The sequence below is a fragment of the Eriocheir sinensis genome, chromosome 32 (assembly GCF_024679095.1).
Source record: "Eriocheir sinensis breed Jianghai 21 chromosome 32, ASM2467909v1, whole genome shotgun sequence".
Taxonomy (NCBI): domain Eukaryota; kingdom Metazoa; phylum Arthropoda; class Malacostraca; order Decapoda; family Varunidae; genus Eriocheir; species Eriocheir sinensis.
In genome coordinates, this window is record NC_066540.1 from 11611794 (window position 1) to 11634526 (window position 22733).

The 22733-nt window shown below is 45.7% G+C and overlaps 1 protein-coding gene across 2 annotated transcripts in view; it reads right to left on the minus strand.

Moving 5' to 3' along the window:
* Nucleotides 1-17821: 17821 nt before the first annotated feature.
* Nucleotides 17822-22733, minus strand: part of LOC127006141 (T-box transcription factor TBX20-like) — a 138004-nt gene continuing 133092 nt past the window's right edge. For both annotated transcript variants that reach the window (XM_050875674.1, XM_050875673.1), the window contains one exon: nucleotides 17822-21918. In XM_050875674.1, the coding sequence (XP_050731631.1) occupies nucleotides 21339-21918 (580 nt within the window). In that variant the 3' untranslated portion in view covers nucleotides 17822-21338. The remainder of the gene's footprint in view (nucleotides 21919-22733) is intronic.

Consider the following 22733-nt stretch of genomic DNA (forward strand, 5'->3'; position numbering starts at 1 on the left):
GACACACCAAGAGGCCAAAGGTTAATGGAAAAGAAAAAAAATAGGAAATGTGCATGTGCATATTATTCTTAAACGGTCAAATCACTGGTTGGACTCGTGATCGCCAGTCAGTACCTTCCCGGAAAGAGCTCCCTTATGTGCTCGGAGGACCAGGCTATGATTGGTACTGCTGGAACCTCACACACCCGTCTCCCGTGCTCAAGGAGGGACAGTAACCACTCCTGCCAGTGAAAAAACTTTAGTGACTTGAGCTTGACTTGAGCCTCAGCCTGTGGAGGGATAGGCCAAGGTGGTGCTATCCAATGAGATATGAAGTGGTGTGTGTGTGTGTGTGTGTGTGTGTGTGTGTGTGTGTGTGTGTGTGTGTGTGTGTGTGTGTGTGTGTGTGTGTGTGTGTGTGTGTGTGTGCAAATAAAACCTAGCGTACGTGCTCCCATGCAGCTGCAGAAAAAAATAGCAATCATACCTTCAAATGACAAATAATAGACGCTGAACCTAAATATTTAGAAGTGAAAAAAATATAACGTTCTCCCTATCGAGTTCAAACAAGCATTGTGTCAACCCTTATGTCACGAACTCTTACATCACTTCCATAAATGTATAGGATGGGAGGATGGCTGTGGTGGGAAGGGGTGAGCGCAGTGGTGAGAGAGAGAGAGAGAGAGAGAGAGAGAGAGAGAGAGAGAGAGAGAGAGAGAGAGAGAGAGAGAGAGAGAGAGAGAGAGAGAGAGAGAGAGAGAGAGAGAGAGAGAGAGAGAGAGAGAGAGAGAGAGAGAGAGAGAGATAGAGCGACGAAAGTGACACGAGATTAAGGAAAAAAAACTGTTATTATTATTTTTTTTGTTTGTTTATTATCGTTATTTTTGTAAACACCATCACACCAAACAATTTCCTTGCACCACCACCACTACCGTCACCACCACCAAGACATAACCGTCCCAGCACACGCCTCCGCAACCCACCCATTCACTAATCCACCCAAAATCTCAGATCACCCACACAGTCAGCCAGTCAGCCAGCCAGTCACTTACCTACCTGTTCATCCACTCACCTGTCTTGCCACCCAAACAGCCGTGCCCTTAATCTTTCACATAGTCAGCCAGTCAGTCAGCCAGCCATCCAGGCATTCAGTCAGTCAGCCAGTCAATCAGTCAATAAACTAGCCATTCAGTTAGTCAGCCATTCCGTCAGACAGTCAGCCAGCCAGTCAGTCAGTCAACCAGTCAGTCAGTCAGGCAGTGTCATCCTGTCTTCTTCCACCCCCATTCCTACCCCTCTATCCAGTCCTTCTTCTGTCCTTTCTCCTACCCCCTCCTACCTCCACCCAGTCCTTCTTCTGTCCTATACTGTCTCCTCCACCCCCTTCCTCCCCTCATCCAGTCCTCCTTCTGTCCTATCTTTCTCCTACCCCTTCATCCAGTCCTCCAAGTGTTCTCCTGTCTTCTTTCACCTCCACTTCCTACCCCTTATCCAGTCCTCGTTCTGTCCTATCTTTCTCCTACCCCTTCATCCACTCCTCCTAGTGTTCTCCTGTCTTCTTTCACCCCCCTTCCTACCCCTCTCTTTTCTCCTATCCCGCCATCCAGCCCTCCTATATTGTGTCCTCCTGTCTTCTTCCACCCCCCCCTTGCTACCCCTCTCTTTTCTCCTATCCCGCCATCCAGCCCTCCAATATTGTGTCCTCCTGCCTTCTTCCACACACACCCTTGCTACCCCTCTCTTTTCTCCTATCCCGCCATCCAGCCCTCCTATATAGTGTCCTCCTGTCTCCTTCCACCCCCATTCCTACCTCTCCATCCAGCCCTCTATCCTTCCCCCCACCCCCCGCCTTCCCCCGTCCTGGGCCGCCGAGACAAATGGTTATTAGCGGGTGAGCGGCGTCTGTGTCGATACTCCACATCCATTGCATCGCCTTCGCGTTGAGCCGCCGTGTAATTCAGCCACAAAGAGAAACTTAATGGTGACTCGGCTGATCAGGCCTCATCATAATCATCCTAATTATTATAATCACATAATTCTGGCGGCAGCTGATGATTATCCTTATTAATTACTGGGCGGCGGGGGATATTGCGGTAATTAGTCTTCGTATTACACAGCGACCTTCTGTCATCACCTCTCATTATTTTCTAATTAATGACGCACTCCTTCACGGAAAATATCCCTAAAATGAGGCAATTAATGCAAGGATTTGTAATTTTTTCCCCTAAGCCAACGTGCAATTTCCAGATCATCGCTAATTCTTGCGGGCGGGACGGCGGCCTCTGGGATCCTCGGAGGCGGCGGGGCGTGGAGGGAGGGGGGGGGGGGGGGGAGCTTTCATTAACATAGAGCGGACATCAAACGGCCCCGGATGAAGGTATCTGCTTTCATTACCCTCATTTACACGACAGGTGAGGAACGGCGCGCGGGGCGAGGAGAAGGAGGGTGGGCGGGTAGGGGAGGTTAAATGGAAGGGGTGTGGTGGGTACAGGGGGTGCAGGGGGAAGGTAAGGCAGGGGGGTGTTCTCCTTTCTCAGGTCAGCTGTCAGTGCTGCCTTCATGCCCTCACGCAAGATGCTGTCCCTTCCTCCTCCTCCTCCTCCTCCTCCTCCTGCTCCTCCTCTTCCTACTCATATTCCTACTCCTCCCTCTCTTCCCGTCACTGTCTTGTTCTGATAATATAGTAAAAATCATACATACATACACACATACACACACACATACATACACTTTCTTCTTTAATCCACACGCACACACAAAACAAACACACAAGGGTATCAAAGGGTGTCTCAGCGCGGCCTGATGGAAACATAATGCCCCAAACAGCGCCCATCACGTCCCGCATCGCCATCAGCCTCAGTAATACCCTCCCCCATTAGTCACGGTCACCGCCCATAGACGGCGCTTTGACTCTCGTTTCCTTCCTTTCATCTTGGCCTTATCCTCCTCCCCATTCGGCGCGGGGTGGATCTGTTCCCTAAGAAGGAGTAATATTCGCATCAAGGTGTGTGCGTACCTGGTCTTCCTGTGACAGTCTTAGGGGCCGCGCAATCAACGTTGGCGGGTTTATTGTGGGGCGGTTGAGGTCTTTGTAGCGGTTGGCTTTTGTGTCGTGGCCAAGGGAATAAATACATGCTTGTTGAGTCTCCTCCTTTTCTTTTTTCTCCGCCTTTTTCTCCTCCGCCTTCTCCTCCTCCTCTTCGTCCCCTTCCTTCTCCTTCTCCTTCTACACGTCAATTTGTCCTCCGCCTTCTCCTCCTCCTCTTCGTCCCCTTCCTTCTCCTTCTTTTACTCGTTAATTCGTCCTCCGCCTTCTCCTCCTCCTCTTCGTCCCCTTCCTTCTCCTTCTTTTCCTCGTCAATTCGTCCTCCGCCTTCTCCTCCTTCTCTTCGTCCCCTTCCTTCTCCTTCTCCTTGCACTCGTCAACTTTATCCTCCTTTTTCTTAATTCCACCTCAACTCTTGTCTATCAGCTCGCCAAGTCAATGTATATAATGCCAGTTGTTTCTCCTCCTCCGTTTTCTCTTTCCCTTCCCTTTCCTTTCGTTCTCTTCTCTTTCCTTCATCTCTCAAATCTAATCAACAGTCCTCTCTTTTTGTTCAGTGTTTTTTTTTCTCTGTACTTTTGTTTTTATTTATTTCTATTTTTATCGCCCTTATCTTTAGCTTCCTTCTTCTATTATTAATTTTAATCGTCTTTATCCTTCTCCTTCTATTCCTATTCCTGTTCCTCCTCCTTTTGCTGTTCCATCTTTTCTTACACCTATTTTTTTTCTGCTCCGCTTATGCTTGTTCTTCCTTCTCTTCCTATTCTTCTTCCTCGTCCTCGTCCCTCCTTTTCTTCCTATTTTCCTTCCTTGTTCTCCTCTTCCTTCTCCTCCTTCAACTCCTTCTCCAACGTTTGTTCTTCCTTCTCTTCTTATTTTCTTCCTCTTCGTCGTCCTTTCATTTCTTAGTATTTTCCTTCCTCGTTCTCCTCTTCCTTCTCCTCCTCCTCCTCCTCCTCCTCTACCTCTTCCTTCTCCACTAACTCCTCGCCTCACGTCACCATTCTTTCTATGTATACACACAACGTCTCCTCAGCGGCCATTCATCCTCGCCCCCAGTAACTCGTCGGAGCGGCAGAGTCATGTCCGCGCGGAGGTGAAATTTAGTGAAACATCCATATATTCAGCAAGTGTTAATAGGGCGGCAAGACATGATTATTAGGAATGTGCGTTTCTTTACCAGGAAGGAGAACGTTAGATGGCGGTCATATATACAGCAAGATCGTTCTCCCTGTATCTCTCTCTTAGTCCTCCTCCTCGTCGTCGTCATCCTCTCTCTCAACCTCTAACGAGACTCTCAACACTCGCCTCATTTAGCACCAACAAATGTATGTGTGTGTGTGTGTGCGTGTGCCTGTGGAGGGGAGGGAGGACGTGGGGAGGGATGGAAGAGGAGGGGCAGGGTAGAGGGATGGCGGCAATAGATAATAATTCCTTTTCCTTCTCACTTTAATTAATCTATCAGTATCCAAGTCCTTCTTCAGCCAGCGTCTTCAAAGTCAGAGGGACACGAGCGGCTTCATTAGATACATAAGCGCCTTTTTCCGCCTTCCACCGATGAATCTGTCAACACACCTCCTCCTCCTCCTCCTCCTCCTCCTCCTACTCCTGCTATTGCTCTTCACGCCTCGGCCTTTACATCGTCTCTCCTCTCCTCCCCCCCCCTCCCTCCCCCCTACCGTCGTCTGCCACCCCCGCCTCCCCCACTTGGCTTGGCACTGCAGAGAGACCTTCCTCACGCTCTCTTGTTTTATCTGTCTCTACTTCTTGTGGTTAATTTTTGTCCTCGTTCTTCTTTTCCTTTCGTTTTGTCGTTGTTGTTGTTCCTGGTCTTGCTGTTCATCGTTTTCTCGTGTTCTTGTTCTAGTTCTTCTTGTTCTCTTACTTCATACTTCCTCTCTACTTTTATTCATTTTTTTTCTTTTATTATTGTTCTTGTTCTTCTTATTCTTGTTCCTGTTATTGTTCTTCATTTTCTTCTTCTTGTTCTTCTTCTCGTTGTTCTTCTTGTTCTTGTTTTTTCTTGTTCTTGTTTTTCTTCTTTTTCTTCTTCTTCTTCTTCTGTTTCATCTCTTTCTTCTTCATCGCCTTTCTCTTTCTTCTCCTCTTCCTCCTCCTCCTCCTCCTCAATCTCCTCCTCCATCTCCTCCTCCTCTTACTGAACTGTCCCTCCCTCCCTCCTCCCCCTGCAGCCTGGCACGGTTTGTTTGCTCAGTCCTTGTACCGCGGTGAGCTGCCCGTGTTGCCGCTGTGTCCCGACGACCCAGAAAAACAAAAAGTCGGTTCCAATCAGCAAAAACCCTTACCTGTCCTCTCCTTCCTCCTCCTCCTCCTCCCTCCTCTCCCCTGTATGTCATCTCCTCGCCCACCTCCTCCTCCTCCTCCTCCTCCTGCTTCAACAACTACTATACTTCTTTCTCTGATTTGTTCTTCCTCTTCCTTCTCCTTGTCTTCCTTCTCTTCCTTCATAATTTTATAACCTCTGCTCATCTTATCTCCCGCTTCCTCTTCTTTCTCTTACTCTCTACTATACTTCTTTCCTTTTCCTCCTCCTTCTTCTCTGATTTGTTCTTCCTCTTCCTTCTCTTCCTTCATTTAACCTCTGCTCATCTTATCTCCCGTTTCCTCTTCTTTTTCTTTCTCTCCCTCTCAGTCTTCTCCTTCAGCAGCTTCTATTCTTCCTTCTTTTCCTCCTCAACCACTAACTACCACTACAACACTAACATTACTCTCCACTGCTATACTTATTTTCTGGATGACATTATTAATTCATTTGCTGTCTTATCCTCATCAGCTCTACTGCCGTCTTTGTCCTCCCTCCTCCTCCTCCTCCTCGCGGCGGGACAGGTGTGCGGTGACGGGCAGGTGTCGACGAGTCCAGGGCTTCCGTACGCGCCGCGCGGATAACACTGCCCCCGTCACATTACCATTATCAGATGCACCTTTTTGCTCCTATTTTGCCCTCTTTTTGCCCTCTTCCTTCTGCGTTCTTTTCGTCATGCCAGGCTGTCTGAATTCGCCTCCCTCAGAATACATCCTCTCCCTCCCCTTTCTTCTCCTCCTCCTCCTTCTCCTCACTTTTGTTTTCTTCGTCTCATTTTTTCTATTGTTAATACTCTTGTTTTCTCTTTGTTATTTTCTACTGTTTTTTTATGCCTATTCCTATCTTTATTCTTATTTTTCTTATTATTTGTCCTCTCCTTTGTCTCTTTCTTTTTCCTTCCTCCTCCTCCTCCTCCTCCTCCTGCTGCTGTCTGAATTTGCCTCCCTCAGAACACATCCTCTGCCTTCTCTTTCTTCTCCTCCTCCTCCTTCTCCTCACTTTTGCTCTCTTCTTCATCCTAATTCTCTTTCTGTTCTCATTTTTCCTATTGTTATTACTCTTGTTTTCTCTTTCTTATTTTCTACTGTCTATCTTTATTCTTATTTTTCTTATTATTTGTCCTCCTTTTGTCTTTATTTCTTTTTCCTTCCTCCTCCTCCTCCTCCTCCTCTTGCTGCTGTCGGCTACCGGATAAGAGAGTCTCTGAGCGTAATGACCCGGCATTGTCCTCTGCTCTTATCGTCGCCATTATTGTCATTAGAATCGCTATCGTCCCTCGAGTGGCCGCAACGTATCATCAGCGGCTGTAAAACGTCCTCGCCCGCCTTGTCGCCTCGTAGCAGAAGAAAGAGTTATACGGGTTGACACACAGGTAACAATGCAATAAAGGACTCCAGGTAAATAGAGGTAGAAATACAAGAAATAGCTAAACATAATGATAAAATTGAGAGGTACAGAGAAAGACACCGCTAATGAAAGGAAGGGGCACAGGTAGACATGTAACTAATAAGGAAAGAACGGTAATTATGCAACACAGATTCAGGTAAGCACAGGTAAAGATACGAGAAATGGCTACTGAAAATAATAAAATAAAGAAGTATGGAAGTAGACACATAACTCATAAAACAAAAAAAAGAGGTGAAGGTAGACATACACTTAATGGTAAAGGAAAAAAATGTAGACAGGTAAACAAATAGCTGATAATTATAGAAAGAAATACAGGTAGACAAATAGTTAATGATAATAAAAGGGGGATATAGACCCACAATAAAAGACAGAGCATGAATTAATGGGACACGGAACCTCACGACTCAGTTTTTAATGTGTGTGTATGTGTGTGTGTGTGTGTGTGTGTGTGTGTGTCCCATATCTCCCTATTTGCTAGTCTGATTTATCGACTTTTCATGGCTTAATTAGCTTTATCTGACTTCCGTTTTTTTTTTTCTTTTTATCATTTAATTATTGACGGTGGACAGCTTTTTTTTAGGGGGGGGGAGGGTATCTGTGCTGTCCTTGGGCTTCCGTGTACACAGGTTGTCGGTGTGTGTGTGTGTGTGTGTGTGTGTGTGTGTGTAGGATCTGGAGGACGAAATGTCGGCGTGAAGGAGGAAGACGAGGAGGACGAGGGAGAGAAAAAAAAAAGGAGGAGAAGGAAGGGAAGGAGGAGGAAGAAGACTGCTTTGGATTACTCCTTTGTGGGCAGAGGGAGATGATCCTTCCCTAGGGGGTGTATGAACACTTGAGTTTGAGCTCGGCGAAATACAGGAAGAAATATGGGAAGCATTGGCGAAAAAAATGGAGAAGTAATGGATAAAGATCAAAGGAAAGGAGGAAAAATATGAAAAACTGACAGAGCGAAGGAAGGGAAGGAAAGAAAAGAGAGAAGCAAGATTAGTCAAATGAATATGGAGGGATATCGATGAAACGAGAAGGGAATAGAAAGGAGAGGAGAGGAGGGAAAGGAAAAGAAGGGTAGAAAGGAGAGGAGAGGAGGGAAAGGGAATAGAAAGGAGAGGAGAGGAGGGAAAGGGAAAGGAAAAGAAGGGTAGAAAAACGATGGAACGGGACGAGAATGGAAGAGAAGAGATTAGAAAGGAATAGTTGAGAGAGGAATGTGAAAGGAAGAGAAGGAAAGGGAAAGGAAAAGAAAGGTTGAAAAGCGATGGAACGGGACGAGAATGGGAAAGAAGAGATTAAAAAGGAATAGTTGAGAAAGGAATGTGAAAGGAAGAGAAGGAAAGGGAAAGGAAGAGGAAGACAAATAGGAGTAAGGGCGACAAAGAAAGTAGAAGGAAGGAAATTAAACTGTAGAATGCAAAGAGATGGAAAAATAGGGCAGGCTCCCCTTACTAGTCGAGCATCTTCACAGACTCCTTGACACACACACACACACACACACACACACACACACACACACACACACACACCCCGACCCCCCTTCTCTCTCCCCCACTCCCATCCCCCCACTCCTTCCACCTCCTCCCCCCCCACCCTCTCCTCCCTCCCTCCTCTCCCCCCACCGCCTCTACATCTAATTAGCGGACTGTGGGGCCGTGACTTAGTGTCCGTAATAGGCAAGACCAATTTATAATGTTCCCTAATGAGCATAATGTGGCCCACCATCTTTGATATCGGGATATTGTAATTAAATGTCGGGCGGGAGATAGCGGTCGTTAGCGGGGAGAGGGATGGCTGGCGGGCTGCCTTCCGCTCCCGGCCTGCTGGAGGGGGGGAAGGGGGAGGGGGGAGGCGTTGGGGGATGCTGGGGGGGTAGGAGGAGTTGTAGGGGTGGTGGTGCTTATCTTAACGTGCATCTGCTAACTGGAACTTTTATCTCTCTGCAATAAACGCATCTCTCCTGCTCTCTCTCCTGTTCTCTTTCTTTTGTTTTTGTTTTTTTCTCTCTCTCTCTCTCTCTCTCTCTCTCTCTCTCTCTCTCTCTCTCTCTCTCTCAATATTTTTTTACAGCATGTGTGTGTGTGTGTGTGTGTGTGTGTGTGTGTGTGTGTGTGCAGTGTTTGCACATGTACGTATGTGTGTGTTTTGAGGGAGTATATCTTCTGTTTAAAGCATCTAAGATTGCTACACAAAACCACACTATGAATGAACATTACAGAACGGATTTCACAGTGTTCACGCTGAGCAGCCACTCGCTGGTGTACCAAACAGGACGCCAAGACAGGCAAGGAAAAGGGTGCCTCCTGCTACACAGACGAGCTATAATGCGTCTGTGGCCAGGTGCATATAGAAGCTCTTGTTTATTCTTCATGCCCGCTGTCCCCGTAAACTGCTAGAAAACTGTATTTGCACATATATATATATATATATATATATATATATATATATATATATATATATATATATATATATATATATATATATATATATATATATATATAATGGTTAGTTAATGGCTTTTCTCCTGATGAGAGACATAATGTTGTTTTAAGCTCTCCTCCGCGGGGAGGTGGTGGCCGAGTGATCAGCGTGCGGGCGTGATGAGCCAGTGGACTTAGGTTCGGTTCCCGCCGAAACGCGCTGTTTTTTCAACCATCGCCGAGTGGCGGAATATTACCCACATGCTGTCCAGATTTTCAGTCACCCCTAACTTTAGCGGCTTTGGTCAAGTGGAGCACCGGGGGGCTGTGCTAAGCAAGAGCCATACATCGCGGGCCTCACGGCTGCCACTGTAAATATAATTCGCCTGCGCCGCTAACGGGCTGGGGTCGTCGAAGAGACCCCTCAAAACAGCCTATCTGTGATATAGGCAGCACCTAAAAATAAAAAGTGACGTCAGTTTTTTATGTATGATCTTCTGACGGTAACGTTTTGGCATGTTTTCAGTGTCTTTATTTTTGTTCTGAGTTGTTGTTTTTAGTGATGTCTTTATTTTGTTTAGATTTGTATTTTAATTAAACATGTACGTTTGACGGCAACTTCTGAGTGTTAAATGCTTTAGTGCGCTGTTTTGTATTGACGTTCGTATTGTCAACATTTCAATTCAGTGAGTCATATTTTACAGTAATAATGTCGCGCTAGAGTCAGCGCACCATTCCTGGTGTATAACACGCCATATATATTTTTTAACATTAAATTGTCTGGCGCCACTGACAGAGCACACTCCTTGTTGAGCCTCAGGTGGTACAAGAATTTTTTTTACCTATATTTGTGCGTAAAATACATTTACACATACATTCCTTACCTTGCGTGGTAAGGAAGATAAATAACTGATGGTGAATAGTATGCATTTTTGGGAAACTTATTTGAAATCAAGAATAACTTATTTTGTTATATTTACAGTGAGAGAATTCATCTGTTGTGCTACAACGCAAGTTAAGTTAAATTCTATATAACTAAAAAATAAAGAAATTTCTCAGTGAAAATTTATGTGCTTACAAATAATATAATCCATATTTCTTGTTGTAATATTTTGATTGAACTTAAGTTAATATCAATCAAGTAATGTCATCATTTAAGAATTTAAAATATATAAGAAAGGCTATACAAAAAAAAAATCGAGCATTTGTTCCACGAGCGGCGCAACACGCAATAGCCGGGAGTCATGTCGTCCCACCAACGTCCCACTGGTGACGCAACTCGCTGGTAACGTGTAAATTAGACTGCCCACCCGTCTCCACTCCGCTCGGGTATCGAACCTGGACCCCTCGGTTAAAAGGCGAGTGTGTGTGTGTATGTGTGTGTGTGTGTGTGTGTGTGTGTGTGTGTGTGTGTGTGTGTGTGTGCCCTACAACAACTACCCCAAATCAAGTACCTCCCTTACCTCCCACGACCCCACCCCCCACACACACACACATACACATACCAAAAACAGCAATGTCTTTCGTTCGTTCCCCGCCAAGCAAGGTACAAAAAAAAAAAATGCAAGAAATGAAGGTAAAACGGTAATAGGAATGAAGCTAGAGAGACCACCACCACCACCACCACCACCTGAAAATGTCCCCACGCTCGCCCTGCCTCGCCCTGTCTCACCCTGTACTTAGAGCCTGGCAGCGTGTTTGGTCTAATGACACGCCTGCACAGCCAATTCCACCTATTCACGACTCTATTACCAAGCCTCTCTTTAGGTTGGTGTCTTTATTAAATATATTGCCGTGTCCTTACCCTACCCCCCTCTCCTTACCTTCCCCTCCCTGCCAGTCACCCTCCCTGCCACCCTGCGTTTCCTTACCTTCACCCTTCTCCTCTCGGTATGGATGTGTCTATTAATGGGTTGCTTAGTGTCCTTTCCTCTCTCTTATCCCAGCTTCTCTCTCTCGTCCCTTCTTTGTCAACACTTTCCTCTCCTCCACTTTTCTCTCTTATCCCAGTTTCTCTCGTCCCTTCTTTCCCAACACTTTCCTCTCCTCCACTTTTCTCTCTTATCCCAGTTTCTCTCTCTCTTCCCTTCTTTCTCAACACTTTCCTCTCCTCCACTTTTCTCTCTTATCCCAGTTTCTCTCTCTCGTCCCTTCTTTCTCAACACTTTTCTCCCCACCCTCTACATCATTGCATCCTCCCCCTCTTTATCTCTCTACCTTTCCATGATTCCACCTTTACACCATCTTTCTTTTCTAAGCTCCCTACCCTCTTCTTCATCCGACCTATAGATACTCACTCTTCCCTCCCTCGCCATCCTCCCATCCTTCCACTCTCCCATCTCTCAACCTTTCCACAATTCCAGTCTTTCACTAATTTATCCTCCCATGCATTTTTTTCCTTTCTCCCTTTCCTGTCTTACCTCCCTCCCTTCCTCTTCCTCCTTCTCGACCTCATCACCCTCCCATTCTTCAATTTATCCACCCTCTCAAAGTTCCACCCTTCCACCCTTCCATTCTTCTGCTTTTCTTTCTCCCTTCTATCTTACCTCGCAACCTTAATCGTCCTGCCGCCTATAAATACTCACCTTCTCCTCCTCCCCACCCCACCCACCCCCAGTTCGCCTCCCTAACTACCTCACCCCACCACCCACTTGTGAAGCTGTATGTCTTTTTTCACTATAACTTATTGAAAACCTTGAAATGGCATCTTTAGCTTGCGTCCCCTCACTTTTTTTTTTATTTACGTTAATGCCTATAGCGCCAGTAGGCTTGCTTGAGGGGCCTGGATGGTAGTCGGCCCCAGCCCGTATTGGCGCAGGCAGGTGTTTATAGTGGCGCCATCTTCTCTTAACTATCCATAAAACGTAGACGGTTGTTAAACTATTTCGTTATTTTTGTTTTGTTTTCGTTAAGAAGAAAGCGAAGAGGCGATCGTGGTGTGAATGAAGGTTATGTATATATAGGTGATTAGTGGTGGTGATGGTGATGGTGATGGTTGTGATTATGTCAACAGTGATGACGATGATGATGGTGATGATGGTAGAGCTCGTGTGGTGATGATTAGGGCATGATGTTAGCACAGTTCTTTATGGTAGTATTTTTATGATGATGGAGTAGTAGAAGTAATGGCGGCAGTAGTGATGATAGGGAAGGTAATAGGGGCGATGGTTGTGGTAGTAGCAGTGTAATTAATGGAGTTGTACGAAGCGGTGGTTGGTGGTGATGTCAGCGGTGGTGGTGGTGATGGTGAGAGAGGCAGAGAGAGAGAGAGAGAGAGAGAGAGAGAGAGATCAGAGAGAGAGAGAGAGAGAGAGAGAGAGAGAGAGAGAGAGAGAGAGAGAGAGAGAGAGAGAGAGAGAGAGAGAGAGAGAGAGAGAGAGAGAGAGAGAGAGAGAGAGAGAGAGAGAGAGAGAGAGAGAGAGAGAGAGAGAGAGAGAGAGAGAGAGAGAGAGAGAGAGAGAACAATGTGTCAGTCACCCAAATGTCTGATCATGTACTAGGCTCGTGACCGGTCAGTACCCTTACGATTTATGGACACAGCTGAGACCCAACGCCTCCCTCCCCCTTGCTTCTATCAGCGAAGAACTTTCCGGCCTGAGCAAGTCCTTCAGCCTGCCAGGTGGCTTGTGTGCTCGCTACCCACTGCACCACGAAGGGGATATCTGCACCCCGAAGAGTGTGTGTGTGTGTGTGTGTGTGTGTGTGTGTGTGTGTGTGTGTCGTATAAAGGTAATTTACCTACTGATATATTGTTCCTCTGCTCAGTATATTTGGCACGTGACTGTGTTAAAAAAAAGATTATTCACATTAATATTATTAGCATAAGTCGAGGACAATCTTCGTGCATCAGTACCAATGACCCGTAATACTCTCCTTATAGACGGCAGCACCACGGGACTGTTCCTGGCCGAGCTGCCCCGCAACCCGGCGCCCCGCAGCAGCGCGGACCGCCCGCTGCAGCCCGCCGCGTGCCTCGCAGCTGTGGTTGTAAATGATCACGTGTCTTCTTCCGAGTTCCATAAATATTCGACGATTGAATCTTTATTATACACATCCAGCTCTACTGACGTGCTAATCTCGATATATGTGCAATAGCAGTTGCACTGTTGTAATTTAACTGCTGTCATTTAACTTGTTATTGTCTTTTACTTCTTTGAAACTGGATGTAAATAGCATGCAAGTAGTGCACTAACGACTTAACACGGATATATATCTTGACCACTTACTCCTCCAGCACCTGTTGCTCGTGGCTGGGCGGCAAACAAGAGACACACACTACACTCCTTTGAGGCTCGCAACGCTGGTTTGTATCCGTTTGTTCGTCTCCTGAGCCTGAAATATGCACAGGAAGCTCCTTCATACACTTAACCGCTTTTGTTCCTCCTCATTGTTCCCCTATAAGCACAAGTATGGTACCGTCACTCTGTCTGAACTAGTCTAGGTCGATGCAAGAACACACATTTAGGCTCACAACAATGTCGTTTACATTTACACGCTCGCTCGTCTATATCAAGGCTGGGAGACAGAAAGCTATGCCATGCACGTCACCACACCTGGACATCTTAATTGTCTCCCTAAGTGTGCTATTACCTGCAGGGAATGTACAGGTGAAGGGAGTAATGTGCCTGGACGCCGGAGCAGCCCCATGGCCGGAACTAGAGTCCGGGCTGAAGGGTTCACTAATGCCGCCGGGCAGCCAATGCCTGGAAATGTTTGTTTGTATAGTGTGTTATTTACTGACAAATTATTATATTTTACATTTCTTCTCTCATGATCGAGGAACAAAGTGCGTGATGATTTTAAGAGAAAAGATAGAGAGCATCGGGATAATTTCGTAGGTAACAAATTTCAGCTTTAAAATAGTTGTATTATCGCCGTATATAATTTTCCTCGCCAAGGTGACTTTGCACTTTTTATCTAATACGATGTAAAAGAGATACTTGTTCGTTAGTTGGTAAAGGTTCACCAGCGTCAGACGAGGGAAGCCTTAACAATCAACAACCTTGTATTCCAGGAGCAATATTCCTTAGTCAAGATCCTTCCTTAATAAAAAAAAAGGTTATCATTAGTCAGTGAATATCCATCAAGAAAATTATTATTTAACTTTAATAAGTTCATATTTATTATGTTCATAAGTAATGGGTGGATTATGTATTAGAGTTCTTATATAATTCAGTATTTTACAATTATGCAAATATCTGCATGCTATTTGTCTATCTAAAAAAGCGTGAGCATCCTGCAAACAAAATGAAAAAAACAACAGATAAAGCAGCAAATGATGAGAGGAAGCACCAGACGATAAGAGGATCGGTAACGAAACAGCTTCAAAGCCTATTAAAACGATATTCCAAGGTAATTACAACGAGAATAAAGAGGTTATTAGCCCAGGACTGATACAATCAACGCAATGCCTCACACTCCCCGGCAGAGGAATTCCTTTTTAGGGGACGTCGGCCATTAATCTCCCCTCAGCCGGTCTGTGGACGGGACACGGAAATGCAGTTTTATTATACCGCGGCTCTTTATGCAGAATGTGGCATTTCGTATTATTCTAAATTCGAATAACTCATTGTTCTCATATAAGGTAAAATTAACACACACACACACACACACACACACACACACACACACACACGTATTCTGAGCAGGAAGTTTCGCACCTGCATCCACCTTGGGCTGACTGGCGGCGCCTCACCTTTGTTGCCTGCTCTGCTGTGTGCGTGGGGGGGGGGGCGGGGGGAAGGGACGACAGGAAAAGGCCCAGATAATCTTTGAATATTTATTACCGGACTGACAGGCCCCCGCATCCTTCCGTGGGTTATCTGGGGCATTGAAACTATTAACTCTTACTTTATGTCATCTCCTTTGAAGGGAAACAAATGGGGAGGTTTTTCTAGTGATTATGAATGATACGTGAATATGCAGGTACATTATGTTTTTCTCTTATTTATGTTTAAAGTCAGCTTATGTTAACTGCCTCTCACAACGTTTCCAAGGATACTTTTTGGCGCGTTTTATTTTTTGGATGTTTCCACTTATATTGTTTATATTATTATTTTTTTTTTTTATGTATACGTTCTCAACTTCGTATAGGGGAGAAAAAGCAGCACACCAATTATGTGCAATGTAAGAGAAATAGATAGATAGATAGATAGATAGATTGAGAGAGGCAGACAGACAAACAGACAGAGAGAAACAGACAGACAAAGAGACAATATATCAGTAAATTTTTCCTAGATATATATATTTTTTTAAGAATGTCATCTGTAAAGTAAATAGAAGCGGGTAAAGTAAAATAGAAAGATAGAATTTACCCTAACCTGAGATTCTAAAGTAATGAACGGCAGACGAACGACTAAAAAGGTATAGAAAAAGAAGAGAGAACCGCAACACATTACACACATATAAAAGAACTGCAGCGAAAAGAAACGCATGATATTGCCGGACTCATAAATTAAGATAAACTCTACGTGGCTGTTCAGAGCTGTGAGTCGCCAGGTAATGCGTCGCGGAAACCCTCGAGCCGGGGGAGTGTGTATTTATTTTTTGTTCAGCGTGGGAGGAGCTGCAAATTATTCCTGTCACGCCTAATAATGAGATAAAAGGAAAGAAAGATTGATGCGCTCCATTTTGAGAGAGAGAGAGAGAGAGAGAGAGAGAGAGAGAGAGAGAGAGAGAGAGAGAGAGAGAGAGAGAGAGAGATTTACATATAGATTTACATAGAAAATCAGACCACACAGACCCCATGGTCCAGATTAGGTGGCCTGTCCTTAAACCTCAGTGATTCTACATTAATCGGATGGCTTCAAAACGTTGCATTTCTACTCTAGTTAATATTAAGTTCAAGGAAGTGACGAGAGAGAGAGAGAGAGAGAGAGAGAGAGAGAGAGAGAGAGAGAGAGAGAGAGAGAGAGAGAGAGAGATGGTTCATGCGTGTTGTTTTCTTTTTAGAGGGAAACATTTACATTTTCTACACGTCCTGACTTTCATTTTTTGCACTTACCTTTATCTCACCACCTATTTACCTGTGTACCTGTCTTGTTACCTATATATACCTCTGTGTCTCTGTCTTTGTCTGTGATCGTCTCTGCGTCTCTGTCTGTCTGTGTCTATCTATGTTTATTCGTCAGTTCATATTTCTCCCAATGTGATTTATCCATTTTTTTCTTACAACAAAGGTGACAGCTCAAGGGCACAAAAAAGGAAACAATAATAAAATAAAAGCCCGCTACTCGCTGCTCCTAATGTCCACATGTCTAAATATCTGCAAATGTATCTAGTTTATTCTTTGTTTTTGTCTTTTTTTTCATTTTTAAGGAGCGTTTCTACTAATAATCATAAGTGTTTCTTCTCACCTGATCCTGAACGTTTCCATACATCAGGCTCTTTTTCTCAAGTTCATCTTCACTGCCGTCTCCTTGTTTGGTCTCCCGTTGTACGCTTCACCGTTTTCAGCAGCTACATTCTCTCTTGCCGACTTACCGCTCCTCTTCATATCATATTCTTATAGCACTGCATTCTCCTTGCCCGTGCAGTGCATATCAATTTATATCCCTATTCTCTCTATCCATGTACCCCTATCTATGCATCCATCTATTTATCTATTTTTCTATCTATATGTCTCTCTTTCTTTGTGTGTTTTCTCGCTACTCTCGGTATTCACACCCGCAGCGGTAATTTGTTAAGATAACGGAATAATTACCATTCGTCATTATGTTTAGAGTAAGTAGAAGTAGTAGTAGTATTTCTTTATAGTAGTGGTAGTTGTAGTAGTTGTAGTATAGTAGTAGTAGTAGCAGTAGTAGTAGTAACTTTTGTTATTGTTACTGTGGTCGTGACGGTAGTCGTAGTAGTAGTAATAGTAAGGTAAATTAAGTAAGGTTTGGGGAATACGCTATAGCTGCGCATGGCCGCGGTGCTCATGTCCGTCGCATGGTTCTTGAGCCTGTAGCCGGAAGGCCTCGGAAACGGGGCCAGTGTAATATCCGGAATTTCACAGTTTACCTTTCATAGGTTTCCCCAGGTACTACTTTATCGACCATCCCGAAAGGGAGGATGAAGGACTGGGTGAGCTGCACGCCGACTGCACGGGTCAGATTCCAACCCGGCCCCGCGGATTCGTAGCTGGGCACGCTAACCACTAGACCACGGATGCATAGCAGTAGTAACAGTAGTAGTAGTAGTAGTAGTAGTAGAAGTAATGGTAGTAGTGATAGTAGAGCTAACTAGTATTAGTGACATGGTTGGATGCCACAGTCATTAGGGAACAGAGTTTGGGCTAATGACCTCCAAGCTATGGAGCACTCCATGATTATGTGTCGGAAAATAAACATGGGTGGAGGTATTGTTTTATGTAGTAAAAGTAGTAGTAGTTGTAGTAAAAGTAGTAAAAGTAGTTGTAGTAGTAGTAGTAGCAGCAGCAGTGAAAAATAAGAAAAGAAGAAAGGAGAAAATAAAGACTAAAAAATTTTAAATAACCAAAAAAGGGAAAAAGAAATAAACAAGCACATCTACGTAAAAAAATAAAAACTAGACTTCTAACAAGAAGAAAGGTAAAGAAAATTAGAATAGTAAAGGAGGAAGACGAAAGAAAAGTTGAGGTATCATCAGCCCGGTCAGCCCGGCACCTGTCGTAAGGGTAATCAAACACGCCGCGTGGAAACTTGGATCACATGTATTGAATTGGTCACCTGGTCAGTATGTACAGCTGAGGTCGACGTCGTCAACTCGTTCGTTCGTCCGCGATGGCAAAATAATTTACGAAATAAAAAAAGTGGGGAAACATATATATACACACGTAGAATAAAAATAATGTATATGTTTATGTATATATATATTCTACATACCAAGGAGAGATGTGTACAATAAATACTTAAGAAAGACATCGCCGCCTTCTGCTCTATAGAACAAGTCGTAACAGAATTATTATGAACAAAAAAGAATCACATCGGTTTTTTTATCTATTTACAGTTTTATATATGTACAGAGGTTCCTTTCCTTGTTTACTTGTTTATCATTGTCGTTCTTCCTTGTTTCCTTCCTTTACTCCTTCCTTCCTTCCTCCTTCTTTCCTTCCGTCATGTTTCGCTTCCTTCTCCATGACAGTTTTATATATATATGTACACACTGGTGACTCACACGTAATACATACATACATACATACATACATACAAGGTTACATACTTTTTGTGCATATTCGTACACACGTATACATAGACAGACGCCTGCATTCGTACATAACAAGAGAACATACATAACAAAATAAAAAGAATAAAAAGAAAAGGGAAAGAATACGAGAATAAAGTGTAGGCGGATGGATCGCGAGAATAAAAGGGACAAAAATGAAAATAGTTAGGGGAATGGGGGAAGAAAATAGGGATAACAACAATCACGTATCCTGCTTGTGACTGACAGGGAATGAGACAGTAAAAGAAGAAAAGGATGAAATAAGAAGAAATTAAATATTCTAACTATTATTTTACCTTGAGAGAGAGAGAGAGAGAGAGAGAGAGAGAGAGAGAGAGAGAGAGAGAGAGAGAGAGAGAGAGAGAGAGAGAGAGAGAGAGAGAGAGAGAGAGAGAGAGAGAGAGAGAGAGAGAGAGAGAGAGAGAAATATTAACCACATTCCTCCTCATCACCACCACCATCCCCACCACCACCTCTACCATCAACACCCCCATCCCCACCACCACCTCTACCATCAACACCACCATCACCACCACCACCTCTACCACCACCACCACCACCACCTCTAGCACCCTTTGGCACTGGTATTCTTAGTGAGGGACAACAAGGCACTCGGGACCATCAGTCAGTGCCTCAGGGCCGCCGCCAACGCAACCCAAGAACAACAACAACGACCACAACGACAACAACTGCGACGACAACGACACGAATAACAAGACGCAAGAGAAAGAAGGATGAACGGCGGCATCTCTAAACTCTCCCCAACTAAGAGGTGGCAGCCATTATGACCAACTCAGAAACCAACATAAGCTCCTAAAAAGGTTCTCATCGTCGTTAAATTCCAAATACTTCACTTCCTCTTATTTTTCAGCCTATTTTCGCCATGCCATCTCTAACACACAAGATTTATAATGTGTTAGATGTATCCATTAACAAACCGTAAAGATGGATCATGGGAAGCTTGTAGGGAACGTAGGTGTTTGGTTTATCGATGTTAGTGGAACTTATCTCGGGAATGGCTTAGGGAGGAAGAGCTTGTTGTTGTATAGACGTTAACCGTTGCGCAAAGAGGCGGGTAGCTAATGCGTGTTTCCAATACTCCACATTTTTCTCCCTTTTTTTTATTTATATCCTAATGGAGAAACATACTGTAGGTTTTGATATTCTTCATTACTTGTTAGTATATCCCAAATTCCTTTTATCGTGTTCTTTTTTTTAATTTTGCTGGCTCTAAGGAATATTACATGAAGAGAGGATTATGGCCCTCTATTTCTTTTCATCATATTTTATTTGCCTCACCGCGAGTTTTATGAATTTATGTACCAATGACACGTTCTAAGTTTGTTTTTCTTCCATTCCTCCTCCTCTTAAGATACATTTCATCATAATCATCCTTTTCCTATTCCTTCTCTTTCCTCCTTTCAGTCTTATTCTCCCTCGCCTATCCGCCTTTTCCTCCTATGCTTTCTAAGTCCTTTTCCTTTATTCTTTATTCTTTTCTTATGCTTCCTCTCAATCTTACCTATTCCTTCCTTCCTTCCTCTTTCCTCTCCCCATCGCTCTCTCCTATTCCCTTTATATGCATTCTTACAGTCCTTTTTTCTCTTCCATTTTCTCTTTCTAAGCTTCTTTATGTCATCTTTTCTCCTTTATCTGACATCTCTTCTTTCAGCTTTCCTTCATCCCTCCTTTCTTTACCACCATTGCTCTTTCCTAGACATGCCTATAGCAGAGTCATTAGCGCCGTTCTACCTGACAAGAAGACACTCAAGTAAAGCCCAATCAAGGAGAAACATACAGGTGACAACAGGTGTGTAACTTATAGGGACAAGGTAACAAAAGGTCGCTAAGTGACTCTTGAAGCAAAGGAACAGAAGGGAGGTATTGATTGAAACTATAAATGATTCTCTCTCTCTCTCTCTCTCTCTCTCTCTCTCTCTCTCTCTCTCTCTCTCTCTCTGTTGCTTTGTTTGTTTACTTGTTTACTTGTTTATTCTCTTAGTTTGCTTATGGTCGCCCTCGCTCACACACTCTCGCACTCATAACAGGCTGCAAAATTTTCATCTTTGGCCCTGAGTTCAGCGTCCTGCCAGTATACCAGGACTGATAGGTGTCTGCTCTTGTGTCAGGGAGGAGAAGGAAGAGGAAAGTGAAGGGGGAGTAGGAGGAGTAAGAAGAAAGGAAGGAGAGGGAGGAGAAAGATGGGGAGATCGTGTTATGTTATCGTTGGGGGTTGAAGGTGGGAAAATTGACCCCACTTCTCTCTGACCGCCCTGGACACACACACACACACACACACACACACACACACACACACACACACACACACACACACACACACACACACACACACACACACACACACGTACACACATGCACACACATAAACTTCCTCATTACTTGACATGACGCTTCCTGCAACGTTCGTGTTCACCTTCACAAGGAAACTGTTCGAACTTTTTTCTTTCCCTTTTCACTCACTCCATCACGAGCGCGGCACCTGCTCCCGCGCCCCGTCCCTCCCTGTCCGCCGTCCGGCTCACCTGGGCCTCGGCGGGCGCCAGGTGCAAGGGCAAGGCAAGGAAAGCAAATGTTTTCTTTTTCTCTCTTTGTGTACGTGCCTTGGGGTCGTGAGGGACAGGAAGGAACTCTTTAAGGTTCACTGGCACACATCTGGCGGCCGCAGACGCGGTTCAGTGGATAAAGAAAAACTTTGTACGTCTTTGTAGTTGTACCGTGTTGTCTCTCGCCGCCAGTCCCGGAGTCTGGCGGCGCCGCGCGGTGGGTGTGCACGACGCTGCCGCCACCCCTGCGCCGCAACACCTGGGTCAGTCTGGCTATCACATACGGTTATTATCAACTGTTCAGGAGCCTAGGCACCCGCGGGCACTGGAGGGGAAGTGTGTGTTAGTGCTGCGGCCCGGCCTCCCGAGGGCTCGCCGCCCCCCGGTGACCCTCAGGCTGGCCGCCGCCGCTGCCGCCGCTTCTAGGACTGGTGGTCAGGGAGGGCGTGTTCCCGGGGGTCTGAGGGCGAGGTCTTGGGCAGGAAGTAGGGGGAGTACCGGTGCAGGTTGAGCGGCGCGGGGAATAGTGGCCGCGTGAGGGCTGCCGCCGCCGCCGCCTGTGACACGGAGGGCGAGGACGAGGAGGGCGCGGCGGAGAGGGCCGAGTGGGGGAGGTGCGAGGCGGCGGAGGTGTGGGGCGCCGTGAGGTGGGACAGCGTGGGCCCGGGAGCCCCCAGGCCGTGCAGGGCCGTCCACTGGGTCCACAAGTGGGCGGGCAGCGGCAGGGGTGAGGGCGAGGGGTTGCCGCGGGAGTGGTTCAGGGTGTAAAGCTGCGGCATCGAGTGTGGCAGGAGGCCGGCTGCCGCGGCTGCTGCAGCGGCGGCGACCTGTGGGCTGGCGCCGGAAGCTCCGGGCGGGGCGGTGATGGCGGCGAGTCGGTCCCACATGAGCTGTGCCCGAGCTTTCTCCAGCAGGTTGTTGTTCTCAGCGTCGAGCTCCATGTAGCCCCGCAGCGGCGCGCCCAGGTAGCGGGGGTCCACCAGCATCGACTCCATCGTATCTCTGTGAAGAAGAAAGGTGGCGTGAGGTTGAGGGCGGCCGGGCAGGGCGGGAGAATGTGGGCATAATAGGACACGTGGAGAAACTGAAGGCTTTGTTACTTGGCCCTATAGAGAGAGTAGTTCAACACACACACACACACACACACACACACCGCCTCACCACCACCACCACCACCCCGACATATGTTCCATAATTACGACACGGATGTTACCATCATCGCCGCTTCCAGAGACCCGTCAGGCACGTTTGCTCAAATGAAATCCCACCACAGAAAATGCCTCGTTTTTGATGGATCATCTCGGAAAATTAGAAGGCGGCCAGGAAGGGGCGGCGCCATTACTGGGTGGGCCGGACGGCGACCACACCACCACCACCACCACCACCATCACTATAACCACCACTACCACCACTACCACCGCTGACCGCCCACTTAGCTATCGCCTTCATCAAACTGGTACTACTACAGCGCTTCCGTATACGTGTGTGTGTGTGTGTGTGTGTGTGTGAGAGAGAGAGAGAGAGAGAGAGAGAGAGAGAGAGAGAGAGAGAGAGAGAGAGAGAGAGAGAGAGAGAGAGAGACGTATGTTTTCCTTGCTCAAAGCGTTTAGGTTCGTGGACTCAGATGGATGGTGAAAAAAGTAAGTTGTGAATGCGTCTAACTAAGGAGGAGGAGCTTGTAAATTATTGATACGTCCTGGCAAAAGGAGGAGGAGGGAGGGCGTCGGGGGAGGAGGAGAGGAGCAGCGGAGAAGAGGAAGGAAGGAGGGAGGAAGGGAGACAAGGAGATTGGGGTTGTGATGGTAAGAAAGGAATGG